Genomic DNA, 27,817 nt, shown 5'->3' with positions numbered 1-27,817 from the left:
GCACAGTAGTTACCAGAACAGTGCTGCATGCACAACAAACTTGACCACCCCCCCGAAAAAACACAAAAAACCCCTGTCTCATCGCTATCTTCAGTGATTTAGCCTATCATTAAGACTTGCTTTGCCTGCCAGACTTCAGTTTTTATGGATAGTTTACGAACTTCACTGCAATGTTAGCTCTAAATAGAACTTGAGTTTTGCCCCTAACCCAACTCCTGTCTCCACGCACAGATCTATAGCTCAAATTAAGTGGTGCTTTAATAAACTTGAGCTAGTTGATCCATCAGGGGCTGTGGGCTGAAGCTCAAGTTACTACTTCTCAGCTGCTAATCCAGTCACTGGGTAGCACGACTATAGGTTCAGTGTGGCCAATCTGTAATTTGTGTGGCCTGTCTATGTGCTGAGATAATGTGACTTATACGGGTTGTGATTTCTAAAGGGCACTAAAGTGTTGGACATTAATTGGTCTGTACAGACCCTGCTGGTGCACACTAAATATTCCCGAGTGTGCTTTCAATGCTATTTCAAACAGTAGTACTTTAATGCACGCTAGGGAACCTGTAGTACACACCAGTAGGGTCTATACCAGGAATAATCAATTATTTGTTGTCAAGGTCCAGAGTCCTGAGGGGAAAAAACAAAGAACCAATGATAATTAAATTAAAAAATGTCAGGGGCCATTCAAAATTGGCAGTCTGGATTTGGCCCACAGTCTGCCTGTTGACTACCCCGGTCTATATGGATCAACTAATGCATAACATGTAGGTGTGCTTTAGAAATCACACCCCATAGGGCACATTGCTGCTCTGTAAAGGCAAGTGCTCACTCAAGTTAGCTTAAGATAGTGAGCTCTGCAGGGCCAGATTAAGGCATAAACTAACTAAACTACAGTTTAGGGCCTCACAATATGAGGGGCCTCTAAAAAAGAAAAAACTGACTCCATTTCAAATTTTATCAAAATTGGTTGATAAAAATAAAGGAGATATGGGGAAAAAAGATTCTAATCAGAGACATTTTCATTCAGATATGACAAAAGTATATACATCTGACTACACAAATACCCTTACCATATCCTTACCCTTCACTAATTGTTTATCATTGATAGGCAGGAGGCCAGGGCTGAGTGGGGGGAAAAAGGCAGCGTTTTGTTGGCCAGTTGCTACTGGTAAAATTCTGACCATGCCTTCGTAACTTATTTAAATAAATAAATAATCTCACTGCCGATGACATTGGGTAAAATGTGAGGTCGGAGACAGCAGTGTTGTGAAGCAATCCTGCCAAGCTTATACTCATATGGGACTTGTTGCAGGAGTGATGTCATGTATAGCATCCCCCTTGGCAGGTAATAGCCAGAAGGCAGCCATCTTTTCTTTATGGTCCAGCATGCTAAGTCGTATATTGCCTTTACTCCTGATTTTCTTCATTTTCTTAAGTGTTAGTGGGTTCGTTCTTCTTTTGATCCGTACATATGTACAATTGTATATTTTAGTGTGCATGCTGCTTTCTGCTTCATGCGCTATCCAGGCTTCACGTGACTGAGTTTGCAGGTGATCATCCTATGGGCTGGGGTCAAGTGGAACTTGACAAGGATAAATTTGTGGCGGCTTCTCTCCCTTCAGTTTCGGGAACCTTCACAGTAAATATCAGAGTGCTGATGAAAAGATAGAGGGTTTTGAGAAAAGGAAGGAAGGTGTGTGTGTGTGTGTGTGTGTATGTATATATACACCAAAATATTCTGAGTACTTGGTGAGCAAATTATTTCAGACTGTGTGCACATATGATATATAGGCTATTAAAGCCTATAATAGTCATTATATTTGCTTGAATATAGGCTAGTCTTTCTCAATTTCTCAATGCCTGTCTAGAGATTACCAGTCTGTTTTCTGGTAAATTCTTCCTCTCTTTCATGCAGATAGCTTGCTGTCACTCTGTGTGTCCGAGGTGTTTACTCAAGAATAATTAGTGGGGGAGAGAGAAGCGAATGCGAAGAGACATGTCTGCCTAGAAAATGCTGCAAGACAAGCTATCTGCCCTGAGCATTCTGTGAATCAAAAGTGACAAACTCTGTAGTTTATCATTTGAGGACATCATCAATTACTCTACTTTCCAAAAATCACTAAAGAAAATGTTTTAAATTTCAGTGTTAAAATTAATGTGATGTGAAAACAGACATACTGCAGGTTGTCTTTACTTCCATTAAGTAAGCTGATCTGTGTAATTGTAACTGCTTTTGTGTTGCTGTAGATATAAAGTTTTCATATCTACTAATTAAGAAATTATAGATGAAAATGTTAATTTCAAACTATTTTATAATGCAAACAGACATATTGCAAGACGTGATTTAGTTAGATTATTATTCTTTGCCTTTGTATATATGCAAATATAAAGCTTTCATGTTTATATATTCAATGTCCTTTTTGTGAAAATAATTTTTTTTTAATGGTATGGGGCCTCTTACACTTGACATAGGTTAAGGCCTCAGAATGTCATAATCTGGCCCTGGATCTCTGGCTACTCCACTCAGACTAGCCTAACTTGCTGTGAAGACAAGCCCTTGTCTGCTGCAATTCATAATAGTAATAAGCAATAACGTGAGCTTTTGTTTTGATGATTTTCATACTCAGTTACTTGCAATATTCTAGGATTTTTTGCCAAGAATATTTTACTCTGAAATTTTTCTAGGATGGCTTTGTAAATCAACCAGCAGTTACTGTAAAGAGAGAAGTGCAGCTGGTTACTCCTCCCTTAGAGAAAGTGGTTTGAAAGTCATCAGTGGTTTGAATCCAGTCTTTATTGGCTTAGGAGCAAATTTCTCTGTCATCACCTTTGCTTCAGTACCCCCCTTGAGTAGCACAGTGTAACAAGACTTGAAGCATGCCGCAAACCTGACTAACACGCTTTTTTTTCTGTTCACATACCAGTGAGTGAATGTTGTAATAGTTTCTTAAGTGGTTAGTTTTAATTTTTTGGCTGTTGTAAAGACAAGGACTTAATTTATAAACTGTTTTAGTGGTTGATGTACCTCATACCCTGCTTCTGTAGATCTATAAATAGGCAGAATTTTTATGGGGTTTGTAATTTTGTTTGAATTGGCAATTACTTCTAAAATAGTTAGCAGTGCCTGCGTTATTGTCACTTATGAGCAAATTGCAAAAATAATTCCCATGCAAACCCTGTACATTTGGAACTCCACTCTAATTACTTAGAACCGCAAGAGCTACACCAAAATAACAATCTCTTGTTATAATAAACCCATTGCATAAAATTTTAAATAAGGTAGTTCCACTAGTACACTATACTTCCAGTTCTGAATAGGTAGCCTGTTTAGAATTTTACATGGCAACGTCTTGTTTGTGTGTGTGTGTATTTTGTGACTGGGGCAAAGACTGGGGAGGAAAAGTAGCAAAGTGCATTCAGCACTTAATGACTGTCATGGGATTCAATGTGAAAAGTAGATGCTTGTAAACTTAGCAATGAAAGTCTCATTTTGCAGTGTAAAATAGTTGTTTGTTTCCTCTGAGCATATGTTTGTAGCTAGGAAAGGTTTTTTTACATACCAAATTTTAAAATGTGAGATTATAAAAAGTACATACTGTATGTGATGATTTTAATTGTATGGCCTAATACTTTACCCTTTCTTCTAGGTGAATCTGGATTGGGAAAATCAACATTAATCAACTCATTGTTCTTAACAGACTTGTATTCCCCAGACTATCCAGGTCCTTCGCATAGAATTAAAAAGACTGTACAGGTATGTGTGTAGCTTGTTTTTTTGTCTTGTAATTTGCAAACTGACAATAGTTTAAGATAGTGTTTTGAAGTTAGTGTCCCAAAGAGAAACCTAGCTTGTACAATAAGCTTGTTCATATTTCTATCTATATTTTTTTCTTTACAATCAATCAATAACTTGCATGTATAAATAAGCTATTTTTCTATTGTGTGGTTGCCGCCATTGCCAGTGATGTGGTTTAAATCTCTCAGCTATCTGACTGGTGGCCACCAATCTCACTGTAGGTCCCTGATCCTTCAGTCATTCCAGTTGTTTCTGTTCAGAGGCAGGAAAATCTCTGTAGAAGTGAAGCTATTGCTTTGTAAATACATGGTTTTTTCAGTATAGATTCAATAAACGCTTTAAGTTCTTGTTTTTATTAATCTCCAAAGTTAAATGTCCTAAATGCCTTTCCTATTTTCCAGTTGCTTTTTTAAAAAGCCCTCTGTCTTCTGACCTCTCTGCATTCCAAATTCCAAACCATCCAGCCCAATCCTTTTCTCCTCTTTGTGCCGTCAGAGTGCTGTTGTCTTGTTAAGATGATAATCTTGGACAAACTGAAATTGCAGTCATTCTTACAAAACTATTCAAGAAGCTATGTTCCTCTGTATCTTATTACACCAAAATGTTACAGTGCTGTAGAATTTAGTGTTGATGAAATGAGGGAGCTGGGGTGAAACACTCGTTGTAGAATTCAGGTGCAGTGTACAAAACATGATAGGCATACATGTTGAAAAGCAAGACACCTTTTTAACAGTAACTAAAAGACTTTTTGCATTGTTGTGGAAAAAGTTAAATATATGCCAAAAGATCTAACTGACCAAGGCAGGATAGTCAGAGCCTTTTTAAGGGGAACTGAACGCTTCTTCAAATGCGTTGCATTGAATTAAGTTATACAGTCCCGTTCTTCAATTTATATCCTTTCTTGTAATAGTTTTGGCCATATAAATTGTGTAAGGTTTCATACTGTTTTGTTTAAGGGCTTGTCATGCTGTAATAGAATCCCAGATAACAAAGTGCAGTTAGCAAATTTAAAAACTGGGAAGTTATATTCAGGCAGAAGAAACGTTACCAGTGAGTGAGTAAATTTAAATATTTCAGACCAAAGATGATGACCAAAAATTCCTAATTTTTGTATGCTATTTTCTTTGTATTATATTGCTAGTAATTGATCATGCTTTAAAGTGATACCATAATTTAAATCACATTTGTCTTTGAATTTTATCAACTCTTAAAAATAACATTTAGGTTTACTAGATCTGAAAGACTAATGCAAGGCAAATGTCAGCTAGTGTGTTTACACCAATAATCAAATTCTAATGATGTAACATGAATTTAAATTATGTAATGTGTGCAGTATAAGAATATGCTTAAAACCATGATTGGCTAATAGTAGTAGTCTTGAAAAGAAACAGGATGATGTATTCATATCTTATAGTGCTAATTAAAACCTTTCTATTCCCTCAATAACTAGGGAGGATGTTAAACAGTGACTTCTGATTTAAAAAAAAGATTAGGAGGACTGGATAACTTACGCTAACAAGAGTAGCTCTCTGATCCGCTAATTTTGAGTTAACAAATCTTGGAACACTGGGGAAGTTCCAGAGGATTGGGAAAAAAGTTCATGTTATGCCAGTATTTAAAAGGAGACGTGTAAATGAGATGACCCCAGTAATTTTAGGCCAGTTAGCATGACCCCAATCTTAGGAAAATATCTTGGAAAAGCTAATAGTGCTTGACAATCATGAGGCAGGTTATTGGTAATAGCTTTTTACTTGCAATATTACTTCTAGGATTTTTTGCCAGTCTTTTACTCTGAATTCTAGGATGGCTTTGTAAATCAACCAGCAGTTACTGTAAAGAGAGCAGTGCGGCTGCTTCCTCCTCCCTTAGAGAAAGTATGTCATCAGTGGTTTGTCAGACATATAGATTAACATAATTTGTTGAGGAAGAGTCAACATGGTTTTAGTAAAGGGAAATCATGCCTCACCAATCTACTAGAATTCTTTGTGGGGGTCAACAAGCATGTGGACCAAAGGGACCCAGTGGATATAGTATACTTAAATTTTCAGAAAGCCTTTGACAAGGTCCCACATCAAAGGCTCTTACACAAAGTAAGCTGCCACAGGATAAGAAGGAAGGTGCTTTCGTGGATTGGTAACTGGTTAAAAGATAGGAAACAAAGGGTAGGTATAAATGTCAGTTTTCAGAATGGAGAAAGGTAAATAGTGGTGTCCCCCAGGGGTCTGTTCTGGGACCAGTCCTATTTAACATATTCCTAAATGATATGGAAAAAGGGGTAAACAGTGAGGTAGCAAAATTTGCAGATGATACAAAATTACTAAAGATAGTTAAGACCCAGGCAAACTGCGAAGAGCTACAAAAGGATCTCTCAAAATTGGGTGACTGGGCAAGAAAATGGTAGATGAAATTTAATGTTGATAAATGCCAAGTAATGCACATTGGAAAGCATAATCCCAACTACACATGTAAAATGATGGGGTCTAAATTAGCTGTTAATTCTCTGAAAAATCCACTCAATGTGCAGCGGCCGTCAAAAAAACAAACAGAATGCTGAGAATAATTAAGAAAGGGATAGATAATAGGACAGAAAATATCATGTTGCCTCTATATAAATCCATGGTATGCCCACATCTTGAATACTGTGTGAAGTAGTGGTCGCCCCATCTCAAAAAAGATATATTGGAATCAGAAACAATTTAGAAAAGGGCAACAAAAATTATTAGAGGTATGGAATGGCTTCTGTATGAGGAGAGATTAATAAGACTTGGACTTTTCAGCTTGGAAAAGAGACAGCTAAGGGGAGATATGATTGAGGTCTATAAAACCATGACTGGTGTAGAGAAAGTGGTGTTTAATACTTCTCAGAACACAAGAACTAGGGGGTCACCAAATGAAATTAATAGGCAGCAGGTTTAAAACAAATAGAAGGAAGTATTTCTTCACACAGTGCGCAGTCAACCTGTGGAACTCCTTTCCAGAGGATATTGTGAAGGCCAAGACCATAACAGGGTTCAAAAAAGAACTAGATAAATTAATGAAGGATAAGTCCATCAATGGCTATTAGCCCGGATGGGCAGGAACGGTATCCCTAGCCTGTGTTTGCCAGAAGCTGGCAGTGAACGATGGGATGGATCACTTGATGTTTCCCTGTTCTGTTCATTCCCTCTGGGGCACCTGGCACTGGCCAGTTGGAAGACAGGATAGTGGGCTGGATGGACCTTTGGTCTGAACCAGTAGGGCCATTCTTATGTTCTTATGATGCAATTCGTAAAGAATTAAAGGAGGGTAGTATAATTTATGCCAGTCAAGGTGACCTTGGAAAATAGATCTTGTCAAACTAGATATTATTTTTTGAGATCACAAATCTGGTTGGTAAAGATACTGTTGACATAATATATCTAGAATTCTGTAAAGACTTCAGGCTTGTCTACACAGAGTAGCAATGCAGCCTACAAGCATGTAATTTTTAAAGCACGCTAACATGCCCATGTTTGAAACAGCACTATGTTAAAGTGCACTAGTGAACCTTTAGCGTGCACAGCACAGTCTGCATGGACCAATCAATGTGAAACATGTTAATGTGTTTCCAAAATTATACCTTTATATGGCATGTTACCCCACCATGTAGACAAGCCCTTAGTCCCCTAGGATATGCTGCGTAAAAAGCACTACACAAAATCAATGTATCCCATATTAAATGGATTAAATACTGATTAGCTCACCTTAAAGTAATTGTAAATGGACGTGTTTCTTGGACCAAGGTTATTTGGTATATTTATCAGCAATGTGGAAAATAGTATAAAAAAGCTGCAAATTTTACCAGTAATTAATGCACAAATTGGCACAGTGGTGAATAATGAGGACAGGTCAGTTATTAAAATACATCTTGATCAGCTGGTAAAGTGGGCTCACTTGAACAGTGTACATGTTAATATAATGGAGTCGCATCTTACGTGGGGGTTAGGTTCTAAAGTCAGTGTAAAGCGAAAATCACGTATAGTCAAAATTACCGTTGAAAATCCCTTAAATCGCCCATAAAGTACAGTATACTGTACATGGTTGTGTACACTGTACAACCCTGTACAGTAATATGTATTAATATATACAGTAATGTACAGTATATAATAGAGTATATATGTAAAATATAATTTTACAGTACTGTATTTTAATATATATGTATATATGTATAATGTATGTATATATGTAAAATATAATTTTACAGTACTGTATTTTTAATTACAGGGGTAATTACAGAGGGTCATCAGGGCTTGATATTGATCCAGGAGACGGAGGTGACGGAGAGCTTGGGTGATGGAGAGCGAGTCGTAGACTAAGTGGATGGCTCTGGTTCAGCTCAGGAAGTTGATTGCATAGGCTCATCTGCTGCTGCTTGTTTTTCCTTGAAAAACATGGTGATTGGCAACTGTCACTGTTGTCTCTTGAGCTGCGCAAACATTTATTGATACGGTCTCAAATCGTCCATAATACTATGTGTGATTTTGAGGCCTCGTTCCATAGAGGGATCATATTCAGAAATTAAATCATTCAAGTGTTTCACTGCTTGGAACACTTCAGCAAATTTATGAAGATTCCAACTTGCTAGCTCTTCCTGGTCGTCGTCGTCGTCATCTTCGTCTTCTGTAGACGATTTTTTCAGTTCCTCTAACACTTCGTTAGTCAATGTTCTCTATGGCTCTCAATTAAATGTTCAATTTCTTCCTTAAGGATGTCAATGAAGCCATCACCACCCACTTGCCTGGCCACCTGAACAATACGTTTCACTTCTTTGTCAATGGTTGGGAAACCCTTAAAATCATTCACACATTCTTTCCATAGGTTTCGCTGAAATGTATTGACTGTTTCAGGCTTGTTTGCATCCAGTGATATAAGTGATGCAATCAGCAATGTTGAAGGACTTCCAACACTCCATCACATTAAGATTGGGATCAGCATCCGTAGCGCTACATATCCGTGAGAATGTAAGCCTCGTGTACATGGCCTTGAAACAGTGAATCACACCTTGGTCGAGAGATTGGAGGATGGAGGTGGTTTTGGGGGGGAGAAAGAAGACTTCACCGTCATTATGCGCAAAGCGGAGTGCCTCGGCATGGCCAGAAGCATTGTCTACAATCAGCAACACTTTAAAGTCAAGTCCTTTCTCTTCGAGGTATCGCTTGACCTCCGGAATGAAACACTTGTGGAACCAATCCAGAAATAATGCTGCCGTCACCCAAGTGTTTTTGATTGCCAGAACACAGGCAGGAGATTTTTGTTCTTTCCTTTTAGGGCTCGGGGATTTGCAGCCCTGTAGAGCAAGCCCAGCTTTATTAAATGCCTAGCCGCATTGCCACAAAATAACTGTTTCTAAAACTGTTAAGCCAACTTTGGCTGGCTTTGAATTCCTTCTCATCAGAAGGCTGTCCCTCTTCGGTGGGAGGTTTGAACAGCGCATAGAGGCTAAGAGCCTTTTCTCGCAGTGTGTTGCCATAGATAGGCACACATTTTATGGTTCATGTCTTCCAGCCATAAATTTAATGCCTTTTCAGTCTTCACTAAAGTCTTATCATGCATCTGGCTTGTCACCCTTAGCAGTTATTGGAGCACTTGATACCACAGCTTGACGAATTTCTCTCTCTCGAATCTTGATGGCGCTGATGCTAGATTCGTTGCGGCCATATTTACGCGCCACGTTGGAGACCGATATACCGTCTCTCAAGTCCAACACAGCCGGTTTTTCCTCCAGCGTTAGAACAGATCACTGTTTCTTCTTTTAAGCACCAGATGAAGTAGTTGGCTTGCGTTTAGGGGCCATGTTGTACGAAAAATACTTATCTTTAAACACTAGAATCACACTCGGCACAGCGAGATGCTCACACTATGAGAGGCACGCGGAAACTGAGACCAACTGAGAGAACAGCAGATTCATGTCTCCCATCTCACGCTCGCTCACGCTCATTGAGTGGAATGGTCGGTGGAATCACCCTCACTATTTACTGGTGGTGGTTTTTGCCAAGCGTGTATAGTTGAATTTGCGTAAGTTAAATGCACTTATGATGTGACTCACCTGTACAGCCAAATGCAATGTCATGCATTTAGGAACCAAAATAGGTTATGCTTACAAGATGGGAAACAGTATGCTGGAATGCAGTGGCAATGAAAAGGACTCTGAGTTAATCATGGATAGTCAACTGAACACCAGCTCCCATTGCAAAGCTGTACCTAAGAGAGCAAACACAATCCTTGAATGTATAAACAGAGGAATATGAAGGATGGGTAGGGAGGTGGTATTACCTCTGAATACAGCATTAGTGAGACAGTTATTGGAATACAATGGCCCAGTCTGGTGGTCATGCTTCATAAAGGATGTTGACACACTGGAAAGGGTTTAAAAAAGAATGATTCAGGATCTGGAAAACATATATTTATAATGAGACTGAAGTCCAATTTTATTTTTTTCAAGAGAAGATTAAGATGACTTGGTCACTGTCTACAAGTACATACATGGAGTACAGATTTTCGTACATGGCTCTTTTAATCTAGCAGAACAAATTATAATGAAATCCTGTGGTTGGAAGCTGAAGCTAGATAAATTCAGACAAAATAAGGTGCACATTTGTAACAGTGAGGGTAATTAACTATTGGAACGTGGCAAGGTGGATTCTCAATCACTTCAAGTCTTTAAATCAAGATTGGATATCTTTCTAAAAGATATGCTGTAGCACAAAACAGAATTTATGGGCTTGATCCAGAAATTACTGGATGAGATTCTTTTGTCCTGTTATGCAGGAGGTCAGACTAGATTGTCAAAATGGTCCCTTTTGGCCTTAAAATCTGCTAACCTTATACATGAAAACTATGCTGTTTCCTTGCTCCACCAATAAGAATTCAGTGAAATCAAGTATCTTGTAGTTGAAGAGGGTTCTAACTTGATTTATGTTCATACAAATTGAAACACAAATGGAAACTGGATATGGTTTGGAAGTAATTAGTCCTCACTACAGTATCACACTTGTTTAACTTTGTTCAGTCTCTGTTCATACGTTTAAATTAGGAGTCATTAGGATGACAAATTTATATTGTAATGGTATGAAGGGCATTCATCCATTTAGGAGTCATTGCTACCCTTATCTGGCAGTCTGCTTTTTCATGTACAACTATCTTGTGATGGCTGAAAAATCAACAAGTATTGTCTCTTAATTCAAATGTCATGTAGGTAAATAGTGGAAAATATTAGAATTGTAACCTTGAATGTTCTATCTATTAGACTCCTGTGGCTGATATTTAATTGTGATTCCAATTCAAATATCTAGGTAGAGAAGGTTCTTGATCTATTAATATCATGTCACCAGCATGTGTCCATATTCATGCTTATGTTGGGTGCTCTTGGGGCAGATTTAAATAGTGAATTGAAATTCAGCATGTTTAGGGGCTCTACGGTTTATCATTCCCAGTTAATACCTATACCTGAGCCTTGTTCGTGTGGATTGAAACATTCTTAGTAGAAGTTATACTTTTTTTCCTGCTCCTCTGTATCATGTAAAAAACATTTATTGAGTAGGAGTTAAGGTGATTAAAATAGAGAAGTTTAACTGCATAAGTATGAACTGTAATTTTGGCAGTGCTTGATAATCATGAGGCAGATTATGGGTGATAGTTTTATTTAAAAAAAAATGAAAAATAAGTTTCATTCTAAGGATTCTTTTAAACAAACACAAAGATTTCCAGTTTCCACTTTGCAACTTACATCAGTCAAGACTTTGGCAATGTTTTTCAGAGATTATGCAGAGTGTTTTCAGGTAGGTGAATTCAAAAGAAGCTATTAAGTAAGCAAGCTTATGTGAAATACACTTCATTTGATCATCAGTTAAATATTTTAAATGGTGTGTATGATATAGGAATGCTTGATCCAATAGTAATACAGTAGACGCTCATTAGTAGCAACATATCAGTGCCCTTTTGCTATGTTGCTCCTAAGGCCACGTCTACACTACCCACCGGATCGGCGGGTAGCGATCAATCCCCGATCGCTCTGCTGTCGACTCCAGAACTCCACCAGGGTGAGAGGCGGCAGCGGAGTCGACGGGGGAGCAGCGGCCATGGATCCCGCGCTGCAAGGACGCTAAGTAAGTGGTTCTAAGTCTATCTAAGATACGTCGACTTCAGCTATGCTATTCTCGTAGCTGAAGTTGTGTACCTTAGATTGATTTCTCTGCCCCCCACCCCTCACCCTCCCGCACCCCCAGTGTAGACCAGGCTTCAGTGGCTGTTGCTGTTATGGGGAGTGTTGACAATTCACAGTAGGGAAAGTGTTCCCAGGGCAAATGCTTCTCGTAAGCAGTGGTTGCTCTTACAAAGTGTTGCCGCAAATAAGCGTCTACTGAGACTAAGACTTGTATTCAGTTTGATAGGTTCCAGTGTAATAATGTAAAAAGACCAATCTGACCTGCTTAACTAAAGTGCATGGGAAAATGGTCATTTGGAATGGATTTGTTAAGAAAAGTTTTAAATTCCAGGACTTGAACTAATTTGTTTTCCGTGAATCTCTTGGGAATACTTGTAAAACCAGATGATAGGATACAGTTGGATTCTAACTGTGAATGACACTAGTTTACAGTTGTCTGGATCGGTTCCAGATGTAGCTGCGTTCTGAGATTTTGGCCATGTATGGACACAAATTCACTTAGTTCACAAAAGAAAAATAACTTAAACAGGCTGCATGGCACAAGTTCTTAATATCGATCTCTAATTGACATTAAGAAAAGTAACCTGATTTATTGTGCTGTGGAGGACAAGGTTTGAGTATCCCACCTGTGTACAGAATTTCAATATTCCAAGGTTTCGAAAATTGTGTAAGGCAGGATGTAGAAAAGATACACAAGTCCAATTTCTAAATAGAACTCGGAAGGCTTATATATTAGTAATAAGTGTAAAATTTACTTTTGGATAGGCACTGGCTGCTGCAGAAGTGGATTTGGAAAATATGTAACTTAAGCACTGTGGATATTGTTAGGGCCACTCATCATGTTTGCAAAGATGTTTGTTAAGCCTACTCAGGATTTTAGTTTGAAAATCCTTTTCAGTATTGGAAGGGAAATGTATAATTCACCCCATCAACAAAAGCTACTCTTTTTAAGCAACAGGAAACCTCAGACAAATGAAGAGTGAACGATTGTACACTGATTTTCATGTAACATTTAATAGTGTTCTGAAGATAAATCCCAACTAATCCAGAACCATTTGCAAAATATGTGCACAGTCTGCAGGGTCCTAAGCAAGCACTCAGTGATTGGGCCTTGTCTGGTTCCACCTTTGGAGGGTGGGGAGGGAGAATCCAGGCTTGTGTACCTCCTCTCAATTCATTTGTCAGGGTATCAGACCACACACTGTGGAATCTATGTAGGGTTCCAAGCAATAGTGTTTGTTGCTTGCACTTAAGGCTAGCCGTGCCAGTGATATTTTTTTCTGTTTAGGCACAAGTGAGGGTATCTAAAATCAATCCTTTTGGTAGCCAATATGATTCAGGTGTGGAAAAGGTTATGTTTATTGCATACATTAATTCACACTTTTTCTGATATTTCACATTTTTGAAGGTGCAGAGGAGACTAAAACATTGAATCTTCCTCAGCAACTTGGCTTTCTTTGCTCTTATTTGAATGATGTTCAGTGTCTTATCTCAGCAAGACTGTTTCATTTTCTTATTATTTCTACAAAGTTTATATTCTAGATTTATTGTTTTATTAAAGGTGCTTATCCATTTGTTAGTGACTCATTTTAAGTTGGATCATGTGGCAAATAGTTGCAAGTGTCTTGCAGCTGACTTCAAGTGTGGTGATTTCACTGTGTTCTGCAATTAGCTATGTATGTGTAAGAAACAGCTTTGCATCACTGACATACTCTGTACCCTAAAATAGCAAAATTGTATTATATCATGTGATTGGTCAGGAAGTCCATCCAAATAACTAAAATTGTTTGTAAAAGTTAGGGCTTTTAGTCATGTCTGTCACTGAGGCTTTTGTGAAAGTGGTACTCCACTTGAAAGTTGTCATAAGAACTAAAATTGAAAGGGCCCCAGACTGGGGAGTAGTTTATACAGAAAACAGATATATAGGAATAGTGTTCTAAAACTGTAGCCTTTGTGTGCTCACTCAAATGAACATGACTGGAGGACTGCATGGTTTACAAGATTGGTAATAAGGTACTGAGCTTGTTAACGTTAGGACATCTCTTTGAGTCTAGGTCTAGGAAACAGTGATCATTTAACTAGCTAGATCTTAATTGGTTGTCTTAGTCAACATCAGGAAAACCACCACCAAACTTCTTGGCATTTTGAGAGGCTAAAGAGTTAATGTGCGTGCAAAAGCTTTCATTCCTATAGTTAGTCACTGATGTTACATAGCTAAATAAGTCCTGGAGCAAAGTCCTGCTAGCCATGCTACTCCATGAAGTAGGGAACATTGCTCTTTGGAAAGTGCTGTGCATATTATGTGCATTCCTTCAGTTGCCACCTTAAGGTGGCAGAGGATTGAACAGTGCTGCTGCATTCTTGGAATATGATTGATGCCCCAAGGAAAGGTGGTTGTGAGGACTTGAGCCTTTCATTTTACCATAGGGTATAAAAACAATCTGCATAGACTACTGCAAAAAGACAGAGACAAAGACCAAAATTAATAATCTTGTTTCCTTTGGTTTTGTCTAACCGTGATAAGCCTTCATGAAAAAGGGGGTTCACATTTTAGCTTCAAATTTAATGCAAAGTTGGTGGCTAGTACAGATAACGTCATGGTGGGATGAGGGACTTTGCGTACATAACCAAAACCTGATTGGATGATGATGTAGTACAGATATTGGCAAAACTAGCTCCAGCTGTGTTTTTAAAAAGCTATATGTTGTCTCTGCCCAAGAAACCAACACTAATGTTGGCAATCTTGCTAACTACTCATAAGGATCAATATATGTTTAGGGAAAGGAAAGCGGGGAAGCTTATTTGCTTTTAAAAGGAAAAATAAAATCCTAAACACTTATAGTGGAAGACTTTGCGTTCTGGGACTGATTTTTACTAAACACTAAATTTTTTAAAACAATTATACTTTTAAACAAAATGCATAGAAATAGTAGGGATCACAGGCTTTATTCAGTTTTTTTAAAAAGGATAGTCACTTCCTTTAAAGGGAGTAAAGTGGAGTAATTTCTTAGTATGATCTTCGACATGTATGGATATAGGAATATGTATACTGACTTACTACATCTTGTTGCATGGACTGTGCAAGCTTTGGGATCTTTTTGCTAAATTTCTATCAGTATTGGTCACTTTGTTTTTCTAAAACTGCATAAAATTGGAACTTATTAAAATAATGCTGCCAACCAGTGAAAATATTAGATAGTGCTATCAGCAATTGAAAATATTAAGCTCCTCTCCACATACTTTACAAATAGATTTTCTAACATTGATAGTATCCAGTTTTCCACACTTTGTCTTAAAGCTTAAATAAAAAGTCAGATGACATAGGCAGAATGAGTCTTTGCAGCTTCCATTCTGAACTGTGAAGTTCCCCAAGTCTGTAATTGTTCATGTATAATTTGTATTCTAATGGCTATCTAGACACATTGAGTCTGTGGGTTTTTTGCATTGAAATAAGTGACATAAAATCATTGTTGTTTTTATAATTACTATATGAGAATTTAAATCCTTTTAATCTTATAGGTTGAACAGTCAAAAGTTTTAATCAAAGAAGGTGGTGTTCAGTTACTACTCACAATAGTTGACACACCAGGATTTGGAGATGCAGTGGATAATAGCAATTGGTAAGAAATTACTTTCTTATGATCTCCCAAAGTAAATTTGAATAATATTGTCCTTGTGATCATTTAGTATCAAAACTCATTTTTAAAGATGCCAGTTTTTCTTTTAAATCATAAGGTTTACTTCTTTAAACTTTTATACATTTGTATGGGCAATATTTCTCTATTAGCCAGAAATTTTATTTTAAAAGCTGATTTGCCTTTTGCTATTTTAATTTGGTTAAAATGCTTTTAGCTTCTCTCAAACTAGCTCGAATGTGAACAGAATCTTCAGCCTTTTGTGCATTATCATTGCTCCCAAGAAGCTGAAACTAATTATTTCTATGATATCACAGGATTAGAATCCCTTGATATCCCGCAAAGAGTATTCCTTTAGTTACTGTTCGTAAGTGTTCAGTTTAATACCATTACAGTGGGTAGTTGTGTTTAAAGGGCTTTTCAGTGGGCATGTGGACTGTTGTCTTAAAGCTATGGTGCTGTTTGTCTTTTTTTAACATTTAATCCTTTATTCTTTCCCTTAGCATATTTGAGTTTATATTGTAATAACAATTCATATTTACTTGCAATGCACATAATTACAGTTCAAAATTCTGTTGACTATAAGAGCAGCTCTTAATCTAAGTTTCTAGGATTTAGGAATGTATTGGTTAACATTTCAAGTTAAAAGTAAAGTTTTGTTATTTTAAAGTGGTTTAGACTATAATTCGTCCATTTCTCCTCCTACATTTAAATACCTCAGTATTTTTAAACTAGATACTCTAGCAATACTGTACATACACTGACTGCTGAAAACAGATAAACAGTATGTGTATCTCATAAATTGATGTTTAATGCATATGTGATATATATATATATATATAACTGGTCTTACAGGTTTTTATTTATGTACACTCTGTAGTTGGCAGCCTGTTATTGACTACATTGACAGTAAGTTTGAAGACTACCTGAATGCAGAATCTCGTGTGAATCGACGTCAGATGCCAGATAATAGGGTGCAGTGTTGTTTATACTTCATTGCTCCTTCAGGACATGGGTTAGTATCTTAATACTTTAATGTGCCTTTCCCCCCTAATTCTATCTCAAATGCACCTTCAAACTTTTGCATTCCTAAAATATGCAAAATTCCAGGTCAGGATTATTCAACATATAGACTGCAGGCTATGGTTAATTTCATGGGATAATTTAATTTGTCTTCTCAGACACTAACAAACCCAGACTTGTAGTAAATCAGAATACCAAGAAATAGGATTAGTTACCAAGAAAAAGTTGTCAGTTTATCCCATTTGTGAACATTCGTATGTCTTTCATTCCCCTAATGCCACTTCTGTATTAATTATCACGCAATTTATTAAAAATTTGAACTGTAGAAGATGCTCCCAGAACTCAGCCAACAAATTTTAAACTTTCTTTGAACTCAGATGATAACTCAAAAGGGAGGGGAAATGTACCTATATATTTAAGTAGCTCATTTGCCATACATTCATATTGGAACTTAGCATGGCTTTTGTTCAGTGAATTGAAAACTCCTGATACTGAAATTCTACTTTAATTCACAGATTTCACTATTATGCAAACTTTCATCCACTCCATCTCACTTCTAACTTGGTCAGACTTCTCTCTAGTGGGGGAGACAGAAAATTGCACTTTTGAAGTACTTGATCTTGGGCCATTTTGATCTGATATTGGAGGTGTACAGCAATTTATTGTGGTATTACAACTTTGATTAATTTGTGAGTGACTTTCTCTGCTTGTTACATTTGTACCTTAAAAACTAGAAATGGAAAGCAAGGGCCACCCTGCAAAGTAGTAACCAAGGCTGGTGGAAGCCAGGGTGGGGCTGTAGATAGGCTGCTGAAGTCAGAGCTGCTGAACCAGTGTTGTCTAGCACACACATACTCAGGGTGTGACTTGCATACTGGCAGGCTAGTTGTGAGTACCTTAGATTGGAAGCTCCAATAGCAAAGCATTGTGAGGCACCCATGGTTATGGGGCAGGGTTACAACACAGCCCTTTGCTGATCTGGATCGCGCCCGAAAATACCATTGAATCACGAACACTTAAGTGTACTCAGGGAATATAAAGTGACCGAGGCCTAGTTACCATTTTTTTCTTTTTTTTCTTTTAAAGATGTTTCCTTATCTGTAAAGAATATTACTCATTTCCTACCTGTTTTTTATGGTGTTACATGGTCTGATCTTGTCTCCAGGGCTCACTGTGGCCTATATAATTGTCATTGTCAAGTGAAACACATCTTTCTCTCTATTCTGAATAAAATAAAACTCCATTTACAATGGGCAAAAATATGTGTAGAGTAGGTGTCTTTTCTTTGCCCTCTTGGTTTTAAAATTCTTAAATATTTTCATAAAATAAAATTGAACTGAAGTGTTAGCACTTGTATGTTCATGAAAAATAATCACATTAAATCCAGAAAGACTGCCGCAATCACTGAAAAATACACATAAGGACAGCAAACTCCTTTCCACTGAAGACCACGCACACCCTCAGCAATAGCTTGAGAAATTAAGTGAACCTGATAGCATGCCCAGTAGATTAACAAACTGGGTTGTAGTCACCCAGAATTGGGATTGAGTTCCAGGATTGGATCTCTCATGGAAAAGTCCCTGGCATTATCCCCTCCCTTTTTATTTATGAGACTGTTAGCTCCAGTACTTCTGTTTACAACAGCAGATGACATTGTAAAATACTTCTCTGCTTCAGTATTCCCCCCCCCCCCCCCCCCCTCCGATTTGTGTTAGTTTCTGAAGCTTTTGGCCCGGACATGGTAAAATGGGATCACATCGCCAAATAGATTTTCTTAACAAATTTAATATGCATTGTTTTTGATGCTTAATGGAAGTTTTGATTTTTAACTATAGTTGAAAAGTTAACACTTACCACTAGCTACTGTATATGTGGAATTAAGTATCTTTCCACAAGAGTTTATTGGATTACAGCTTCGAATCCTTATAAATATTATTTAAAGAAATTCAGATGCATGTAGCATTTTAGAAAATTTTAGCCTTTGCCAGCTCGTCTGGGTTCAATAGCACTGAATAAATAAGATTCCAGTATTTGTCTATGGGAACAAACAATCTCTATTTCTCACAGATTTTAAAAGTACAAGATGAGTTGAAGTGTACACGGCCTTTTGCTGATTTGAATCCAGTTTCCCCAGCTGCTTAAGTGAAATAAACTGAATAAATCCACTCATGGTGGACCTCTTCATGCAATTGCCAGTCTTGTCAACTGTCTTGGCCCTTCAGATAACTTAATCAGCATGGAAGCTGAACAGAATTCTCAGCCATAGGATTTGTCCTTTAGACCAGGAGTAGGTTATTTTGGTGGAATGCGGAAGCTTGTGTTGCCCCTGCAAATGTAGTATCCATTCATAGATATTAAGGTCAGAAGGGACCATTATGATCATCTAGTCTGACCTCCTGCATAATGCAGGCCACAGAATCTCACCCACCCCTTCCTGCGATAAACCTCTCCCCTATATCTGAGCTATTGAAGTCCTCAAATCATGGTTTAAAGACTTCAAGGAGAAGAGAATCCTCCAGCAAGTGACCCATGACCCATGCTACAGAGGAAGGCGAAAAACCTCCAGTTCTGGCAATCTGGCCTGAACAGTTCTGTACTAAATTCAAGTGTGGGGGAGAAATTTAAATGAGAAGCTAGTATAAATATAATCAAAGTCAAATCTGTTGACAGTGGCCTGATCTAATCCCAGTATAAACTTTTTTTTTATAATGTAGCTTTTTATTGAAGTCATATCTGTACATGTTATATCAGAGAAGCACGTTTCCAAGATACATTCCTGGAGTATTAGTCTTGGAGGTCTAGCTGTTTTGTCATAATGCCTCAACTCTATATTTGTCTAATACATCTTACATTTAAAATATTAGAATATTAAAGCACAGAATCTAAGAAATAAATGAAAGTAACAAACTTTATTCCCTATTGATACCCAAATGGTTATTCTACTTTATCGAACAATCATCTAGGTGAAGAATGTGCCACTGTACTGTTGACATTTGACACTCAAAGTTCTTCGCTCTTTTCAGAATTTTGAATTAAATGTAGGTCAGTTTCAGTTTAAACTGGGAAACAGTTGTAACTGTAGAGTACATTTTAATTAAATCTTGCAATTTGTGCTCTGTTCCAAATAAATAAGAGGAGAGAACCATTCAAGTGGCCTAGTGTTGTTGTTGGCAGGCAAGAGAACAGACTCTGAATTTGAGCCGCTATTCTCTAAGCGAAAGGGGGTTGACCGCACTGCTAGGTATCTCTTGTCAAAGGGGAGATAGATTCACTTCTGTTGCTTTCTTATCAAACTTAGCCCTTACGCCAGAGGTCCCCAAACTATGGGGAGTGTGGAGGAACATTTGGGGGGGCCCGAGCTAGCCCTCATGGGGGACAGGGAGGGAGCACAACCCAGCCCCGCTCTGCTCTGGCCATGGCCCCAGCTCTGCAACTGGCCCCAGCCTTGGCCCCTGACCACAGCTCCATAACCAGCCTCGGTCCCTGATTGTGGCCTCGTTGAGGCCCTGGTCCCAGCCCCTGGCCACAGCTGTGGCCCCAGCCTTGCCCCCCTTTAACCTTGTCCATGTTCTCCTACCCATCCCCCAGGAGCCGCCCACCCTGCTCCTGACTGCAGCTTCGGTGGGGGAGGGTCGGACAAGGGTAAGGGGGGGTGTGCCCCCAAAAATTTTGGGAACCACAGCCTTAGGCTATAGGGGTGGCCTTGACAAGTTCTGAACAGAGGTCAGCTCCATGGGAAACTGCTGCACCATGAAGTTTATTTGTATAGAGATAGGAATTGGCTTTCTTTTCAGATCATGTTCTTGATGGGTCATATCAAACATAACATAAGAATGGCCATACTGGGTCAGACCAAAGGTCCATCTAGCCCAATATCCTATCTTCTGACAGTGGCCAACACCAGAGGGAATGAAAAGAACAGGTAATCATCAAGTGATCCATTCCGTTGCCCATTCTGAGCTTCTGGCAATCAGAGGCTAGGGACACCATCCCTGCCCATCCTGGCTAATAGCCATTGTCGGAGCTATCCTCCATGAATTTATCTAGTTCTTTTTTTGACTGTGTTGTGTGAAGAAATACTTCCCTTTGTTTTAAACCTGCTGCCTATTAATTTAATTTGGTGACTCCTAGTTCTTGTGTTATGAGAGGGAACAAATAACACTTCCTTATTTACTTCCTCCATACCAGTCATGATTTTATAGACCTCTGTCATATCCCCCCTTAGTCATCTCTTCCAAGCTGAAAAGTCCTAGTCTTATTAATCTCTCCTAATATGGAAGCTGTTCCAAATCCCTAATTATTTTTGTTTTGTTTTTTTAACCTTTCCAATTCCAATATATCTTTTTTGAGATGTGGCAACCACAAAGGGTGATTTACTGCATGGAGAGTCATAATCTCAGGGCTTAGGAAGTTGGAAGAGTGTGCTTAACAAGGTTAGCTGCTTCATGGGTCAGCTGCATCTGAATTTCTCTCACATTATGGTGGTTCAGAACACTACTTAAGTGCTTTTACAACAAACTGTATTGGGAACGTCCGGTTGTTTCACAGGATTGATGGAAGGTTTAGCACTATACAGCAAATTATCTAATTGTGCATCCTTATGGTAGGCAAGGTTTAAAGAAGTTTGAGTATTTAGATTATTTACGTCTTTTAGTTTAAAGAATGGTCAATGGCATTAATGAATTCCTGCCATGATAAAATTAGGAAAAAATGCACGAGAATAAAGTGTAGGAAGACTGCCAATTTTTAGAGCTCTGGGGAAAACTTGCAGCTTTTGTACAATAGAACTGCTTTACCCTGAACAGACAGAAATACTAGACAAAGTTGTAAATCATGTCTGAAGTGTCCCATGTCCATCACTAACAAGATCATCTCTTCCCATGATTGTAGTCTTGATGATGGTCTTACCATCAGGTATGGAGAAACAAATGAAAATGAGTTTGATATCATCCTGGTGGATACTTGTCCATATTACATAACCATAGTTGGTGGTCTCCCTGTTTGAAGGGCCCAGGCTTGGAATAAACAAGGGTATTTCTGAATGTCACATCTGAAGATTTTTGGTAGTGCTATGTAAGGAAGCTTGCTTTTTATTTTAGTCAGTCCTGTGGCTTCTCAGTCTGTCAGAAGAAATAACTTGAAAATTATTTTCCAAAGAATAAAATTGAACACTTTAAAATTTACAGACCTGGAGTTCATGCTCCAGTTAATCACTCTCCTGTAGCATTATCAAGAAACCTATAGCCCACATTATATAAATGTTCAGTGGTATTCCACCTTCTTCTTGTCTCCAGAACTTTCTTTCAAGCATCATATTATTAAAGTGAACAATATCCTATTGCTACTGTTAAAGATACTTAGGCAGTAACAAGAGCACTCATCCATTTTACTTCCAGTAAGTCAGCGTTTCCAAAGCGCAGGCAGGACTGCCTATCGGGTGCATATGAGCTGTACGTTGAAAGAGTTTAGCCTTAAACACTACATGAGAGTTGAAGTGGATTAAAATTGGTTGCATTTTCCTCAAGGAGGGGAGTTTTCGAAAGAATGGACGACGGGGGATGGATCACTTGATGAATACCTGTTCTGTTCATTCCCTCTGGGGCACCTGGCATTGGCCACTGTCAGAAGACAGGGTACTGGACTAGATGGACCTTTTGTCTGACCCAGTATGGCTGTTCTTACAGTCTTAAGTTTGATAAATGCTGTGGAAAACAGCATATTTTTTTAGGGGATCTAATGTTCAGTGCTTAAAGAATTTAAATTACAAGAACTTAATTTGTTTTTCAGACTTAAGCCTTTGGATATTGAGTTTATGAAGCGCCTGCATGAAAAAGTCAATATCATTCCACTTATTGCCAAAGCAGACACACTTACACCTGAGGAATGCCAACAATTTAAAAAACAGGTGAGTTGAAAGACTCATCTATATTTACAACATAGCCTGATTTAGCGCTTTGGTTTCCATGTGGCTAGTTTTAATTTTTCATACAGTTAAGATTAAACCCCGAAGCAGTACCTCAAAGCTGCAAAACTGAGTAACATATACCACTAGTTTTGAATATATTGGTGGAACGATCTTATCCTTGGGGGAGAAATATTAAAAGTGCTGTGGGATTCTTGATGAGTGAAATATGTTCACTGAATTTGTGTCTTTTAACAGCGACAGCATGAAAGAGAGCTTTCAAAGTTGAGATAGTTATAGAACGAAGTGTGAAATAATGCCTGTTTTACCAGTCTCATTAGTTATATGGAAATGGTAACAAATTAAGTGCATGAAACCATCAAGACTAAAGAAGAGCAAGTAGCTAGCTAAAGGACATTATATGTGATAGTTAGTCTTAACCTTCTTATCAGAACTCCAGTATTTAAATTTTAAAGGTAGTGATATTGTAATATAGGTAAAAAGAAAGGAGGACTTGTGGCACCTTAGAGACTAACCAATTTATTTGAGCATGAGCTTTCGTGAGCTACAGCTCACTTCATCAGATGTTTACCGTGGAAAGTGAGCTGTAGCTCACGAAAGCTCATGCTCAAATAAATTGGTTAGTCTCTAAGGTGCCACAAGTCCTCCTTTCTTTTTGCGAATACATGCAGTTTCCACGGTAAACATCTGATGAAGTGAGCTGTAGCTCACGAAAGCTCATGCTCAAATAAATTGGTTAGTCTCTAAGGTGCCACAAGTCCTCCTTTCTTTTTGCGAATACAGACTAACACGGCTGTTCCTCTGAAACCTGTAATATAGGTGTGGCTGCAAAATTGTTCTAAATGCATTAGATTTGTAGAGTGGGCTTAAGATTCATCTCCTCAGTGGCTACAGAGTGAATAATCGCAGTGGCATAATTTGTTCTTTTTGGGGGAGTGTGGGGAGACAGGATGGGAAAGTGAAGAGGCAAGGGTTTTTTTATACTGTTTCTAGTGCAAGTTTCTAGAGGATCCAGCTTCTGAAAAGACAGTTGTAATATAAGTTAGGTAGACAGCATGGTGAAAAAATTGGGTTTGGGACTATAAAGGGAATGCAACTCCTGGTCTCGATGGGAGAGCAGACATGAATTCCATTTTGTGATATTTCTCTGATGTAGAACTTCATGTACAAGGATAGGAGGAACGTGGCAGAATGTTGTTGCTTATTGGTAATAAGTATGCAACTTGTTTAATATGTTGTATATTTTTGTTGCCATTCTTCAATTTCTCCTGAAAATAAAACCTTGCACTAGAGTTGCATACTAGAAACCTCTCTCAAGCTGCAAAATGATATACCAAACACTACATCCTCTAGCCAATGTCTGTCTTTAAATGGTATAGCCCTTTCCTGTTCCAAAATTCTGGACAACTGAAATTAGATTTATTAAAAATAACTTGCAAATAGGTAATTTAGAAATTAGGAGAGTGAGTGTCTTAATTTTTTAAGACACTCAGCTGCTCTTAAATTTTCACTAACATTTTCATTTTTGTTCTATGCTTGCCACTGGAGTCAGTCCACCTGCCTCAAATTCTGCTGAGAGGGACAGGCAGGTGATACTGCTTCAAGCAGTGCCAATTCAGCTGAGCTGGAGGTGAACAGAAGTAGGAGTGACAACAGTAACTACAGTAGAACTTGTATTATTTAGCTATGCTTGAAAATCATTCAAACTTTTGTGGGAAAAATAAGTGTTATTGAAAGAACAGTTTATTTAGATTATGTGCAATAAATGGAAAATTCCAAGGTTAAATTTCAGGCAAGTTTCCAAAAATTAGATTATTGGGGGATTTGCTGAGCATACTACACCTATCTTTCACATACACTAGCAGTCATCTGAGGCATTAACTTCATTGCAGAAGTCAGTTTAAAAAAGAGAATTCCCCAATGCCAAATGGAGGGAGTAGAATGACCAGGTAACAGCAAGTAAATAATGCATGCTTCAGTAATAATTTTACTGATTGTTTGACTGTTAGTAACTCAATGTTTCTCTTTTAGATTATGAAAGAAATCCAAGAGCACAAAATTAAAATATACGAATTTCCAGAAACAGATGATGAAGAAGAGAATAAGCTGGTTAAAAAGATAAAGGTAGATAATTTTTGTGTTTTGCAACATATTGTTCACAACTAGATAATTTCATTTTAGGGGCGAGGGAATATCTTGCCCTTTTTGAGGGCTCCAGGACTAGCTGCTCCAAGAAGCAGTCATTAATGGTGTCCAGGAATTTTATCTCTGCATCCCATCCTGAGCCCACATGTTCTCAGTCAACATGGGGATAGCTGAAAGTCACCATTATTATTAGGTTTTCTGTTTTTGTAGCCTCTAATTTCCCTGAGCATTTCACAGTCACCAGTATAATGACTGGTAGCATACTCCTACTGCTATACTCTTATTATTCAATCATGGAATTTCTATCCATAGAAATTCTGTGATACTGTTTGATTCATTTAAGATATTTACTCTGCTGACTTACACGTATACTGCCACTCCCCAACCTACTCTGCCATTCCTGTATATTTTGTAGCCTGGTATTACTGTGTCCCATTGGTTATCATCATTGCACCAAGTTCTTGTGTTGCCTGTTATATCAATATTCTCATTTAATACCAGGCATTCAAGTTCACCTATCTTAGTATTTAGACTTCAACCATAGCACTTATAAATTTGTCAGTCTTTTAGTTGTCTGCCTTCATGTGATGTGATGGAATGGGACTTTTGTTTGACTGCTTCTCTTCAGTTCCTACCTGTATTTACTTAAATTATATCCTCTCCTCTTTATTAGAATATAGAGTATCCCCTTTAATAAATCCTCCACTACAGGATGTGTCTGTCTGAACCATGTGCTTCTCTGCACCTGTGATCATTCCTCCGATCCTTAGTTTAAAAACTCCTCTGTGACTTTTTAAATTTTATATGCTTTAAAAAGTCTGGTTCTGTGGTGGTTTAGGTGTAGCCCATCTTTCCGATGTAGGCTCCTCCTTTCCCAAAAGGTTCCTCAGTTCCTGATAAACCTAAACCCCTCCTCTGAACACCATCATCTCATCCGTTCATTGATACCCTGCAGTTCAGCCTGTCTGTCTCTGCGTGTGGAACTGAAAGCGTTCCCGAGACTGCTACCAAGAAGCCTAAGGCTATGTCTACACTACAGAGCATATGGTGTCACATCTGTAGTGATGCAGCTGCACCACTGTAAGATCTCTTGTATAGCTGTTCTGTGCTGACCGGAGAGAGCCCTCCTGTCAACATAATTTAATCCACCCTCAACGAGTGTACCACCTACGTGTACCACGACCACTAGCTCCTCCCCAGTACTGCACATAAGTCTGTCTAAATGTCTTGAGATCTATAACCTTCATGCTCATCAGGCAATTCACCATGCACTTCTCCTGGACATCATAAACCCAACTATATGTTTATAATAATCAAATCCCCCATTACTATTGCCTGTCCCTTCCTAATAACAGGGATCCCCTCCCCTGGAGAGGTATCCTCAGTGCGAGAGGATGCCATGGCATCATCTGGAAGAAGGGTTCCAACTAAGGGATCATTTCTCTCCGCTCCAGCTTGATGTTCTCCTTCCTCAAGACTTTCATCCTCCTCAGCAACATAAAGGCTGTCAGACTGGGATGGGACTGTTCTGCTGTGTCCCGGAAAGTCTCATCTGTCTACCACTTTGTGTCTCTCTGTCTCCAGTTCAGTCACTCTGGTTTCAAGAGCCCGTACTCTGTCTCTGAGGGCCATGAGTTGCTTGCACCAAATGCACAAACATGCCACCTCCCCACAAGGCAGGTAAACATACATGCTGCATTCAGTGCAATAAACTGGATAGCCCCCTGACTCTGTTGCTCGACTTCTGCCTTGATTATTTTTAATCTTGCAGGGTTGGTTGGTTGTTCTCTGTGTGTATATTTTTTTTGAGTGGGGTGATTATTGGCCTAAGTTAGAGAATATTTATTAGGTGTCTCTGGCTCTCTCGCTCCCTCTCTGAACTCTCTCGCAAAAGTCCCCTGTTCACTAGCTCATCTGGTCAATTACAAGCTGGCTTTTTAAACCCCTGTTCTCCCTGAGTTAGCCCTGCCCCCTTGTCAAGAGATTCTAAGTATAAAAGGATGGCAGGCTAGAAACTTTTTAGGAAACTCTCAGCCTAGGCTCAACACACAGACCAAACTATAAACTTCAATCAAGCAGGCATATGGCAAGCAAGCACACAACGAACTCACCCCAAGGATCACGTACTCAGTCCTCCTTCACCTGGAGAACTCCCTCACTGAACTCCCCTGTTTGCTGCTCCTGTTCACTAGCTCCTCTGCTTGCGAGCTGGCTTTTTAAACTCCTGTTCTCCCTAAATTAGACCCACCTCCTTGTCAAGGGATGCTAAAGGTAGTAGGGAACGAAGGATGGCTGGCTAGAATCTTGTTAGGAAGCTCTTACCCTTGCTTAGCAGGCCACTAAACTCGGGCCCCATCCTCCCCAAATAGACCACACAGAAACTTCACTCAAGCCTGTAGATGGCAATTTTGTTGGAATTAATGACTTTTTCCTTTTTCTGGAGACCATTTTAATGAGCTTTTGAATAATCTAACACCCTGCTTAAAAGTAGGGCTATCAAGTGATTAAAAAAATTAATCGTGCTGTTAAACTATAATAGAATACCATTTATTTAAATTTTTTTGGATGTTTTCCACATTTTCAAATATATTGATTTCCGTTTCAGTGCAGAATACAAAGTGCACAATGCTCACTTTATTTTTAAATATTTGCACTGTAAAAATAAGTCTTTTTCAATTCACTTAATATGAGTACTGTAGTGCAATCTCTTTATAATGAAAGTTGAACTTACAAATTTAGAATTATGCACAAAAATTACTGCATTCAAAAATAAAACGTCAAACTTTAGAACCTACATGTCCACTCAGTCCTATTTCGTGTTCAGCCAGTCGCTCAGACAAGTTTGTTTACATGTGCTGGAAACAATGCTGCCCGCTTCTTGTTTACAATGTCACCTGAAAGTGAGAACAAATGTTCTCATGGCACTGTTGGAGCCGGTGTCGCAATATATTTACATGCCAGATGCGCTAAAGATTTGTATGTCCCTTCATGCTTCAACCACCATTCCAGAGGACATGCATCCATGATGATGATGGGTTCTGCTCGATAACCATCCAAAACGGTGCAGACTGACGCATGTTCAATTTCTCCATCTGAGTCAGCTGTCACCAGCAGAA

At 38.5% G+C, this 27,817-nt stretch overlaps 1 protein-coding gene across 2 annotated transcripts in view; it reads left to right on the top strand.

The window, feature by feature from the left end:
• SEPTIN7 (septin 7) overlaps window positions 1–27,817 on the top strand; it is a 102,931-nt gene that overhangs the window by 48,463 nt on the left and 26,651 nt on the right. For both annotated transcript variants that reach the window (XM_073332895.1, XM_073332894.1), the window contains exons 3-7: window positions 3,645–3,751; window positions 15,495–15,595; window positions 16,491–16,625; window positions 22,421–22,538; window positions 24,588–24,680. In XM_073332895.1, the coding sequence (XP_073188996.1) occupies window positions 3,645–3,751; window positions 15,495–15,595; window positions 16,491–16,625; window positions 22,421–22,538; window positions 24,588–24,680 (554 nt within the window). The remainder of the gene's footprint in view (window positions 1–3,644; window positions 3,752–15,494; window positions 15,596–16,490; window positions 16,626–22,420; window positions 22,539–24,587; window positions 24,681–27,817) is intronic.

Source organism: Lepidochelys kempii, chromosome 2, assembly GCF_965140265.1.
Source record: "Lepidochelys kempii isolate rLepKem1 chromosome 2, rLepKem1.hap2, whole genome shotgun sequence".
Lineage (NCBI taxonomy): Eukaryota > Metazoa > Chordata > Testudines > Cheloniidae > Lepidochelys > Lepidochelys kempii.
The sequence above is the reverse complement of the archived record's forward strand: the minus strand, read 5'-3'. Positions and strand labels throughout refer to the sequence as shown.